Consider the following 12,367-nt stretch of genomic DNA (forward strand, 5'->3'; position numbering starts at 1 on the left):
TGTGTGTGTGTGTGTGTGTGTGTGAGAGAGAGAGAGAGAGAGAGAGAGAGAGAGAATATGTGACAATGAATCCCACTTTATATATAATTATAATGCGTCAATAAAAATATGGAAAAATAAAAGCTTTGAAAACTGCTAAAAGACTGAATTTAAAAAGACAACAAGAAGCTTCTTAGCTATTAAAATTTATGAATATATGGAATATGCAGGTACACTGAGATGCCATGCAACAAAACAAGGCTAAGCAAGACACTCAAATCAGAAAGAAACTCTTGCTACTTTTCTGAGCTGTTGTTTTATAGTCACATGGGACTCCTATTCATTCTTTCTCACACAGGTGAATTCTGATCCGAGGCTAGAATGGTATAACACTGGACTATCAATCATGCCGTCATTGAAGAGAAGCAATTTGCTCTCTTTCCAGGGTGCAATCTGGATTGTATTGGCCAGTAGATAGGGCAGCAGGGACTACATCCTGCAAAAAAGCAGCAACACTATTCCCTGAATGAGTAATTAAAGCTGAACTCTGGGCTCTTTTCTAGCATTATAAAATCAGCATGCTCACCCCACACATCTGTGGGGAACTGAGAAATGCCCTCTCTGTGGAGCGGGGTGCAGGAGGGGAGTAGGGACCTCTCTGAGCACCCAAGCACTACAGGAATGTCTTGTTGGGCAAAAGTTTATCAGTACCATGTATCTTCTAACCAGTTGCAAGCTTTGTGAGAGCATTTATTATACTCCCACTCTGTTCTGACTCCTCTTATCTCTCTTACCCAATTTTTATACTGATGTGAGATGGAGGAAAATAATGCCTGGAGTGAAATTTCTGTATTGGAGGATGTTTAATTATAATGTTTTTTGTTTGTTTGTTTAGAGGAAGAAACAGAGACATTTAAGAAAATGAAATCATAAGCAAAAGGTAGGTGAATGGGAGGAAGAGAAGAAATGAGAAGGGAAGTGAATAACTAGCAAAGTCTGTGTAGTAGTAAACATTAATTTACCTGAACAAATTTTCCCACTTGTCTGTCTTAAGAATAATAAATTGGCTTTACACCTTAAAGAAGAACAAGCTAGAAATCTTCCTTGGAATTCCATAGGTAGTAACCTCTGAGAGAGAGTCCATCCTAATTCTCCCAGGATAACTCAAGTACTACAAATGGAAATATCTTTAGTGACAGTTAAAATGAACAAACATCCTAGTATTTGCCCTTGAATCTGGAGACCCCCAATTTGGAAAATACACTTTTAAGCAACTGGATCTGCCACACAGGGCTGGATAGGATTGAGAAAGTTTACATTTGCTTGACTTACAGTGCGAAAAGCAGACAGTCACAGCTTCAAGCAAAACTTGTTTAGGAGGAGAGGGCTGAGATGAGGAGACCAGCATGAGTGGGTGACTTAGGTAGGCTCAGGCTTCTGTAGAAGGGTCCCAAATGACTTAGTTGAAATTGGATTGCTTGAAGAATAAAGCATTAAAAGCATCTTATCATGCTTTTAGGGCTTTAAGATTTTGATTTTATTACTTAGCAAGAAGTTCTAAGATCTGGAGAAGGAAAATATTTCAGGGTTAGATTCTCTCTTACTCTCCTACATTATTGTGGGTTTAGGTAAGAAGTAAATGGCTATAATTCTAAAAGATAACTTGAGGGAACACAAATGAAATGAAATTTTATGGCACCTCTTGCATTTGTTGCTATTAATGTGAAACACCAATAATAAAGCTCCTAGATGATAATATGTGTACATGTCATATGATCATAAAATACCTTTATGACCATATGACATATACACATATTTTAAAATGTTCAACCTCATTAGAATTAGGGGAATGCAAATTAAGATCACAATGAAATCCTCCTATACATCCTTCAGGATGGCTGATTTTAAAAGAGACCAACAATATCAGACACTGAGGTGGCCATGGAACGAAAATTCTCATATACTGAAGGTGGGAGTCAACATCAGTACAATTTTTTTTTGGAAAACTGTGATGTTATCTACCAAATTAAACATATTCACACTTATGATCCCTAGATATTCCCTCCCAAAATACATGCACATAAATATTTATTTGTAATAACTGAAAATTGGATGCAACTCTGCTATGAATTAACTACTTCAAACTAAGTGGTATAAAACAACCACCATTATCATGCTTATGAATTCTGTGGGTCATGAGTTCAGAAAAGGGATTGCTTGTCTTAGCTCCATATCTGTAGCTTTTGCTGGGAGGCCTCAAAAACTGTAACTCAATGGGGAGAGGCTGGAATCAGCTGAAGCCTGGTTCACTCATATATCCTGTCTGTTAGGGACATATGCCTGTTGGCCAAAGTGCCTGCATATGACCCTTAATGTTGTAGTTTGGATTCTCTCACATCGAGGTGATGGTTCCCAAGTGCAAGCATCCCCAAAGATCACAGTAGAAGTACATAGCATTTTTATGACCTAGCATTGGAAGCCATTTTTATTGTACTTTATTAGCTGAGGAAGAGTAAAGGCCCACCAGATTCAAGATGGAGGAATGTAGATTCAACCTCCTAAGGGGAGAATGAACATGTGTTTTGAGAGATATTGTTGTGGCCACCTTTGGAAAACACAGACTTTTACAAGTCATTTGTCCATCAACAGTAGAATGGATAAATATATGGTGGTATGTTAATTACAGTGGACTACTAGACAACAATGAAGTTGAAAAAAATGACAATTATATGAAATAATCTGTGTTAATCTCTTTATGTGCTGAACAATGGAAGCCATATGAAGGAATACAGGTTGCTTAATTCTAAATTTTATTTATTGATTTATTTTGCAGTATGGGTGCTGAATCCAGGGCATTCTACCACTGAGATACATCACCAGCTCTTTTTACTTTATTTTGAGACAAATATTTTGCCTAGGCTTGACATGAGCTCCCTCTAATCCCTTATGATGCCACATGCCTGCTCAGGACTCTTCCAGTAAGATTATCACTAGAACTGTGTGATGCTAACATTATGTACTGGAGCCAGCAAGATTGTGAGCTACATAGACCTTCTGCATTATAAATTTAAAAAACAAAAATAAATTTTCCAGCTTTTCCTCAAACTTGAGATCCTCCTGCCTCAGCCTCCCAAGTTGCTGGGATTATGGGTATGTGCCATGGTGTCTAGCTCCAGGTATAATTTTTTTTTTTTTTTGGTGGTGTTGGAGATTGAACTCAGGACCTTGTGTATGCTAGGCAAGCACTGTATCAACTGAGTTACATCCCCAGCACCAGTTATAATTTTTTTAAATTTTATTTTAGTTGTTGATAGAATTTTATTTTTATTTATTTATATGTGGTGCTGAGAATCAAAACTACTGCCTCACACATGCTAGACAAGCACTCTACCACTGAGCCACCACCCTAGCCCTGTCCCATTATAATTTTTTTTTGAAAAATAAAGTTATACTGTTTCAGGATGCATTCTTAGAACAGCAGTTAGGTCAGTGATTTCTGGGGGATGCTGGTCATCCATTTCTTGGCTTGCATGGTAATTGCCTTGTTGTTTATTTTGTAATAAGTCATTAAACTGTACATTTTTGTTTTGAGCACTTTTCTGAGTCTTATATTTCACAATAAAAAGATTGAGAAATTAATCTCCTGGTACTGAGAACTAGTTTGAAAATAATCACCATAAGCCCTACAAATGTCACCCAGCAAGTCACAGAACATTAAATTCTGTTTTCATCTCTAAAAATTTTGTTGGATTTGTTGTTGTTTTCAGTGCTGGAGACTGAATCCACAGCCTCACACACGCTAGGCAAGCTCTCTACCACTGAGCTACATCCCCCGCTGTTGGGTTATCTTTCTTTGCTTGGGTTATTTTTAATTGCATGCATGACTTATTAACTCTTTGCAAATAATATGCAAAACTATTTTGTGTCCTGGGGCTTTTTACATTGTACTTTACTTAAATATAGTTTTCAACATGTCAGTTTAACAGCTTCCTAATATTTCATTGTGTTTACATACCTTAGGTTTTCTTAGCTATTCTCAAATTCTCAAGATCATCACCATCGTTAACCTTATAAACCTTATTCAGAGCTACATGGATCCCAGGCACTTGAAGTAGCCCCTTCATTATCTCACACATAATATGACAACAACCCAGTAAGACAGGCACTAACTACTACATTCCCATTTTATAGAGGAGGAATTTTTCACAAACAATTCGTACCCTGACAGTCACACTTTAGCGCCCTTACTCTCAACCCCATGCCCCCTCACTCTCAACCCCATGCCATCATATTTGCCTTGAGCTCCTCCCATTCTGTGCTAGGACATTTCCCCACCCCTGAGTTTTCCCAAAACAGAATCACCAGGTCAAAAGACTCACTTGAATATTCCAGGTTATTCTTTGTCCACTGTGAACCAATTTACAAGGACATCCTGGATGGTTTGAGGGTTAGAGGGATGTTAGGTTCAAGAAATTCAGTTTTAGAGTTTTTTCTGCCCAACTTCCCTCACCAAGGTGATACGTACATGCTGGGGAGTGCCTAAATATTATCCTCTTCACTTAACCTACTTAGAATATTTTAGACCCACTTAGAATATTTTAAGAAAGTTCTTTATTTTCTCTTTCTTACATGTTTTAGTTCATGTCAGTACTTGGAAGAAAAGAACTAAATATTTTGGCCTCTTTTTAAAAACTGTTTTATTTTGTGATGCCAGGGATCGAATCCAGTGCCTCACGCATGCTAGGCAAGCACTCTACCACTACCCACAACCCCAGCCCTATTTTGGTCTTATTTTTTGAAGCAGATCTTTTTCTTTTATGAAGATTGTTACCGCAAGATTTTTTTTCACTGAATTACAATCTAATAGTATTCTTTTAGGTTTTTGTGTAAACTTTTTAATAAAATATTCATTTCTGCATATTTTACAAAACTGTCAGAAATGTTGCCTGTTACATTACTCCTTGTTATTTAGGTAGTCATGTAATGAAAATCTTCTAGAATTCAATGTCAAGGGAAATGTTTCTCTTCCCATGAAACAATACACTTCCTTTGATCAGACAATGAGAATTATAGAACCTTAATTTATCTTTTTAACTTTTGTCTTTTGTTACAAGTTTTTCTAATTCAAAATGAATTAAAATTATCCCATCCTGAGTATCTGATATTTGAATGTAAGCTCCCAGAAGGCACAGATTTTGTCTATTTTTGTACCCTGTTCCAGGGACAAAGCTCTAGGCAGAAGGAAACATCACAAAGACCCTAAGCAACTTATTGATACCTTGTCTCAAAGTAAAAAATAAATTTAAAAAGAAGCTGGGAATGTTGCTCAATGGTTAAGCACCTGGATTCAGTAACCCCCCACCCCACCCCCCCAAAAAAAAAAGAAGATAAAAGAAAGAGCCTGCCCTTCTTCCTTCCTGGCATATAAACATCACGTAACTCTATGGTTCTTTGGGGTGTTTCAGTTGTAGCATAAAGTAGCATCCTAAACTCTTGAAGAACTCTTAAGAGAACGAACTCTACTAACTGTACTTCACTAAATAATGGAGTATAATTTTAAAATTATCTTGCTGCTTCATAAAACCATCTCTTATTGGAATTTGTGCCACTCTGGGATGCTGAAACAAGATTTGGGCTAAAGAAGAAACAGAGATAATTTTTCTGCTTCTTGGTGTCTCTGTGGTATTAGTGTAGAATTTGTCCGAAATTGTTTTTCTACCTTAACAGTTCTCCTTTAGGAAAATTAACCTAAGGTAGGTCTAGCACCGCCATTCTGAAATCCACTGAGTGGACATGTGCCCCTTCAAGCTGTCACCCAAACTCTGGCTTCTTGCCTCAGCCCCACCCCTACTCTTTGACTTCCAGCAATGACATGTCTTCCTGGAGTTTGGTCCTTTACGATGGCTGCCCTACCTCCACATTCCAGCAACTCTCTTTCTGTTCACAAATCCCTAGGGGTTATTACCTTACTTCTTGGTTTGTTCTTGCATTCCTGACCATTTGTTCTTCCATTCCTTCCTCTTGGTTGTTCTGGTTCCTTAGCTCTGACAGCTGACATTGGCTGTCCTGGTGGGCACTATGCCTACCCACCTCAGAGGTCTGACATAAGTTCCTATCAGCTTCTGGAGATTTCAGGATACTACCTTCCCCGGGCATCAGAGTCACTACTGCCATAGAGACTTATGATGTTTTCTGATTCCTCAGTCCCCCCACCTTTTTAGAAGATTGAGAACATCCAATGTGACTATCTCAATATCTTTCTCCTCTTCCTCAAAATATTCCTGCATCATCACATGGTGCCTCTTCCTCTGCTCTTGACTTTAAATGAGAACTTTTTTTCTGGAAAACCTTATTAACGAATGGGAGAACTGACACTAGCCTTAGTTGATGGAAGATTACATGAGGAAAGTCACCATCCTGGTCTATTAGTTACACTCAAGAATTGTTGGTATTTGCCTGACATGTTGGTGCATGCTTGTAATCCCAGCAACTCAGGAGGCTGAGGCAGGAAGATTGCAAGTTCAAAGCCAGCCTTAACAACTTAGGAAGTCCCTCAGCAACTTAGTGACCTCGTTTCAAAGTAAAAAAATAAATTAAAAAAGGAGCTGGGAATGTTGCTCAGTGGTTAAACATCTGGGTTCAGTACCAAAAAAAAAAAAAAAAAAAAAAAAAAAAGAAAAGGAAAAAGAAAAGAGTTGTTAGTTCTTTAGTTTCTGAAGCTACTATGACTTGGGCCACATCCTCAGACCTTTGAACTTGCCAGCCTCATAAGAACAAGACTCATGAGCGATCCTCTTGCTCAGCCTCTGGAACTGCTGGGATTACTGGTATATGCCACCACGTCCAGCTTAGCATGTTCTTTCTGATACACAGGAGCAGGCTAAAGTTAAGGTATATGTGATTTCCAGGATTCAGGAAGAGGCAGAGACACAGACTATTATTGGCAAGAGTTAAATAAAATGTATGATTCAATGAACTATTCTATTTTGGCAGATGTCCAGTGTTAATAGTCCACTATAATCTCCAACCTGCCCACTTAATATCTCCAATATTCTCAGGTTCAATATCCAGGAAACACAAAGAATATATAATGGATATGTGGAATGCAAGAAATGGTAAATAAGGACATCTCAGCAACCCTTGCATACAATTGAATTGACTAAATACTTTAATTCATTCAAAATAGATGTATCAAGTTCTGATTCTTTATAAGGCAGTGCCAGGTCAATAGGGAGTACAAAAACTAACATGACTTCTAAGAGCTTATCAAAAAGTTTACAGGCCAGTTCAACTGTTATAACTATGAAACAGGGAATATAGTGCACAGTGCTAGAAGGGTATCATCCCAAGTGTCTGAAGATAGAGGGGTGGGAGATGTCACTCCTGCTTGGAGGTATCTCACAAAATTTTTAGGGGAAAAGCTGTGTTGGAACTGAGGTATAAAAGGTCATTATAAATGGAGGCAACTGGGGGACAGAGGGACAGAGAGCCCTGGGTATGTTTGGGTGAGTTTTCTACTGTGGTTTGAGCTGCTAGAGCCAGTGAACAACTTAGGGAAATGCCAACCAGGGTATGTCCTTTCGTAGACCACAGGTAGGTGAACTGGAGGCAGCCTATGCTCCCTGACTTCATACTCTATAAAGGCAGGTTTTGGAAATGGGGGCCAGAAAGAGCAAGTCTTACTGCTTGGGCTTTTTTTGCTTTGGAGAGAATGAGAAGTCATAGTTGTATGTTGAAAGAGGGAATGGAGCTTAGGAATGGGACAGAATTCTAAAGTGGTGAAATGGGACCAGAAGCAAAGAAGTGGTCCAGTGCTCAGGGCATCTTAACATCTGTTTTCGATTCCCTCTACTTTGTTAGCCTAAATGCCATCTTTGCCTACCCTGCAGTAAGAAGAGGCCTTATGATGGACAATTCTGGGGAAACTTTTGCTTTCCTGATAAAAATGGACAGATATTTCTGGTACTGGTTTCTCCTCTTCTTGCCTTCTTTTCTTCTAGGGCCTTGAGCTGAAGTAGGTATTCTGCAGCTACCACGGAAAAGCCAGGAAATTGCAGAGATGCCTGCATATGGAGATTGTTGAGCCTGTAAACAAATACTTCCAACTTCTTGACCTGTAGTGGGGAAAATGCACGTTTATCCCATAATGAATGTAGTTTGCTGTTATTTGATGAAACTTTCCTAATTTGGAGTTTGCTAGCCACTGACCTCAGGATTCTGGGGATAGAGAGAAGGAAATCCTCAAGTTCCATCCTTGCTTGATCATCTCCTTTTAAGGGACTCAGACAACATGCTACCCTATCATCAATGCGGTACCATTGGCTGGAGTATTCCTCATTTTTTTTTTTTTCCTTAGAAATTTGTGTGGCAGACAAAGTCTACAGTGATAAAATTCAGTGGTCAAAGTGAATAGCTATAGCAGCAGCAAATCAATATATATTTATCCAAGGCCACTGACAAAGCAGAGGCATTGATTAATCACATTTGGGATAACTGAATGAACGTTGGACTTGGCACTGAATGTCAACAGGATAGGATACAAAGTTGATCCATTAACTAAAAGTTTTTTAACCTTTGTACCAAGCATATAATTTTATAAATGCATATTACACTTTCATAAATCCTTTAGATTGAGTTACTATCAAGATAGGGCTAATTGGAGAGTACACTATCTTCCTTGGGTTGATAATTGTTTTTATTTTGGTACTGGAGATTGAACCTAGAGGTGCTTTACCATTGAGTGACATACCATCCCTTTTTATTATTAATTTTTAAATTTTGGGAAAAGGACTTGCTAAGTTGCCCAGGCTGGCATCAAACTTGTGATCCTTTTGTCTCAGACTTCCAAGTTGTTGGAATTATGGGTATGTGCCACCATGCTTGGTTCTGAATTCTACTTTTAATATTACAAAGTAAATTATTTTCTTTCTAAAGTTTTTAAAAATTATGGCTTATGTCTTTGTGCATTTTAATCAAGTTGTAACTATATGAAGCACATAGAAATAACTTAAAAACCTATGTAGGCTGGGTGTGGTGGCTCATGCCTGTGAAGGCTGAGTCAGGAGGATCAAAAGTTCAAGACCAGCCTCAGCAGTTAGGCCCTAAGCAACTTCATGAGACCCTATCTAAGAATTAAAAAAAAAAAAAAAGTCTGGAGACATAGATCAGTGGTAATGTGCCTCTGGGTTTAATCCCTAGCATCCACCTTCCAAATTCAAGAATATTATGGTAATAGACATGACAGCAAGAATAAAATTTAATCACCTAGTCAATACCATAGTCACTAGGCCATATGTATTAAATTAATTAAAAAATAACAGTAAAAATTCACTTCCTCAGTTGCATTAGGTACACTTGAGGTGTTCATTAGCCACAAGTGGTTGGTGGCTATCATATTGAACAGAGCAGATATTTTCATCACTGTAGAAAGTTAGTTTAGATAGCACTGACCTAGATAAAACTTGGGTTGGTGAGGTTTTTCTTTCAAATAAACATAAAGGAGCAGAGGAAAGGAGGCAGGAAGTTAATATCCCAGTGTTTTCTCCTGTCTACCCAAAGGAAGCTTACTGGAGGTGAAAACTATTTCTAGCTTCTGGATTCTACTGGTGCAGGCTGAGGATAAGAGCAGGCTTAGAAGCAGGCTAACCTAAGAGAACACTGTTTATGGTAGAAAGTTCTGGATTGAAATCTTGATTTAATCCTTTAAGCTTTGATCTAGAGTTGGTTGGTTATCTTTTTAAAATGAATTAATGTCCTCTTTCAAAGAGAGATTTATATCTTCTTTATAGGATTGTCCTAAGGATTAAAGTATACAATGTAGATAAAAACATTCAGCAGGGAATCTGTTTAGTACATATGTTTAGTGCTCAATATATTTTGGCTATTATTTCTGACAGCCTGTGTTAACTGTTACACAATAGATAACCAAAACAAAGTAAAGGGGAATTAATGGGTGAGTGGGGAAAAAGGATAGCAATTAGGATCAAACAAGAAGGTGTTTAGGTTTAGTATCAGTCACGAAGTTATACTGTTTAGCTGACCCGGAGAGGAAGGCTAAAATGGTGCAAAGGTTATGTTCACTGAAGATAAGGTCAAGGATCTAAGAAGTTAAGGTATTGGTAAGTCATGCTCACAAATACTGAAGTGATTCAGGATCATTAGGTAGAGAAGAGTGTGTACCAGGTACCTGCAATCTCATAGAACTGCCAACGTAGGAGCTGGGTCAGGTAGAGGACAACCTGAATCAGATGGGAGAAGGGTGTAATCAGATGGAACGTGTCTCCACGAATATTTATTTATTTTTGAAGAGGGTAGAGAATTTATGAAAGGAAAGAGCTGAGAAGATGCTGCCTACAAAACCTAACCTTGAAATACGTGAAATGTGGGAGAATAAGCAACCTTTTCTTGAAAAAGCTACAGGGGAAGTGGTGCCTTCAATGTACAGGAAGGCTTTACAGTTAAATGACGTACTACACGTAAGGTTCTTGGCTCCACATAGTTGGCACATGAAGAAATTAGTTCTCACTAAACATTCACTTAATGTCTTAATGTCTCCTGTCCCTCTCCCTGTTTCTTTACTCAAAACGCTGAGGCTAGGAGAAGGGACAGCGTTGGAGGCGCTCACCACACTCAGGATTTGTCTCCTCCGGATCAGGGAGTGCGCTTACCGAGGTTTTTCCTAACCTCAGTAGAAGGTGCAGGGAAGAGACCCGAAGGTCATTCTCTCCTGCGTACAGAACAGTCATCCCTTTAGGAGACATTCACTCCTTCTTTCGACAAATATTAGAGCAGCTACCAAGGGCTAGACCCCAGCGACAAGAATAGACACACTCCCAATAGCCGGGAGGGCGCGCAGCCGTGTTCCGGGTCAAAACCAACATCTGCAGGATCTTTCACAAAGCTCCGACTTCCAAGTTCTCTCCATACTGTTAGTTGAGGTGAAATGTAGGAAGTCGGTGTAAAGCTGGTACCAGGATTACTTCCAGGCTTGGCCGCGGTGGAGCCGATACTCCAGGCTCCTAGTCGCATTCTTCAGTTTGGACGCGCCTACCTGATTCGCAGGCGTACACCTGGGCTTCGCCGGGGCCGAAAGGGCAGGGCTCCAGGGCGGGATCATCTGTGGGCGGAGCCAGCCGGAGGGCGAGGTTGACTCCGCCCCCTAGACTCCCATGGCCCCTTGCGCCTCACGGCCAGATGCTGACGTGTCCTTTCCTTCCCACTACACCTCCCGACACTACCTACTTGGGCTGCCCCGGAAGTCCCGCCCCATATTTAGGCCGTCACCGCAAATCAGCTCTTTCAGCGCTTCCTGGAGCTCTCCACCAGTTTTAGGACCAAGAGGTGGGGCTCCGTAAGCAGGGTGCCTATTGGCTCTAGGTCCGGCGGGCTTAGGATTCTAATTGGCCAGAGGGCGGTGGCGCTCTGGCACGCTTGCGCGGCGAGTAGAACGTGTGGCGGCGGCGGAGATCGCGTCTCCTCTTTTGCTCCTAGTCCCGCTGCTGCTCCAGTGAGCGCCCAGCGCGTTGGTCTAGTTTATCGCTCGCAGCTGGTTGCTCGCCTGCCTCTCTTTTCAGCGACCTCTCACCAAAGCCGACACCCACACTGACATCTCCAGTCCGGCCGGCCGCTCCACTCGCTTACCTTGCCAGCTCCACACATGGCCTCCTCCGCACAGAGCGGCGGCTCCTCCGGGGGACCCGCGGTCCCCACCGTGCAGCGGGGCATCGTCAAGATGGTGAGAGCGGGGCCCCGGACCTGGACCCCTCTGCCGCCTTCGATCGGGAGTCAGACATTGACTCCTTTTCTCCTCCTGCCAGCCTGCATGGTCTCCAGATTCCCTTTCCTCTGTCCCCTTTCTCACTTTCCGCCCATCCTCCGAATCCCTCACTAGACAGAACCCAACATGAGCTCCGCTTGGTCTTTGCTTTCTGGATACCCCCGCATCAGGGGTCACAGCGATTTTAGTGGTCGCAGCTTTCGGATCTCCTGGCTGTCTACCAGGACAGATCGATTATTGATTTATTAACGGAGATAGTTCGTTGATATTTGTCATCCCATTCCCCTCTTTAGGTCCATTTTGACATATGCTGAGCAGTTTGCAGTTTTTCAAGTTCCTGATATCCTCTCTTTCCTGGAACCCTAGGAGTACTTGGCCATCATGAAGCTTTTCCGTTTCCACCGACACTCAGTTACATACTCCAACTTTTCTCACTCTGTGATCCTCTTTTCCCCTCCATATCTTGTGTCTGGTCTGTAGGCCTGGGAGTTCCTGATCATTGTGTCCTTTGACTCTTAACTTTTATGCAGCTGGAATCTTAATGATCATTATCTCCCCATCCCTTAAGTATAAGAGACAAGTTTAAAGAGGGCAAGTGATTTGCCTAAGTGC

At 40.8% G+C, this 12,367-nt stretch overlaps 1 protein-coding gene across 2 annotated transcripts in view; it reads left to right on the forward strand.

The window, feature by feature from the left end:
* Nucleotides 1-11,403: 11,403 nt before the first annotated feature.
* Snd1 (staphylococcal nuclease and tudor domain containing 1) overlaps nt 11,404-12,367 on the forward strand; it is a 412,411-nt gene continuing 411,447 nt past the window's right edge. For both annotated transcript variants that reach the window (XM_058572140.1, XM_046422386.2), the window contains exon 1: nt 11,404-11,713. Coding sequence is in view for 1 of the 2 variants with exons in the window: in XM_046422386.2 (XP_046278342.1) it covers nt 11,636-11,713 (78 nt within the window). In the remaining variant the exon portion in view is untranslated. The remainder of the gene's footprint in view (nt 11,714-12,367) is intronic.

Source organism: Marmota monax, unplaced genomic scaffold, assembly GCF_021218885.2.
Source record: "Marmota monax isolate L192 unplaced genomic scaffold, Marmota_monax_Labrador192_F-V1.1 WCK01_AAM20220418_F8-fsc00027, whole genome shotgun sequence".
NCBI lineage: Eukaryota > Metazoa > Chordata > Mammalia > Rodentia > Sciuridae > Marmota > Marmota monax.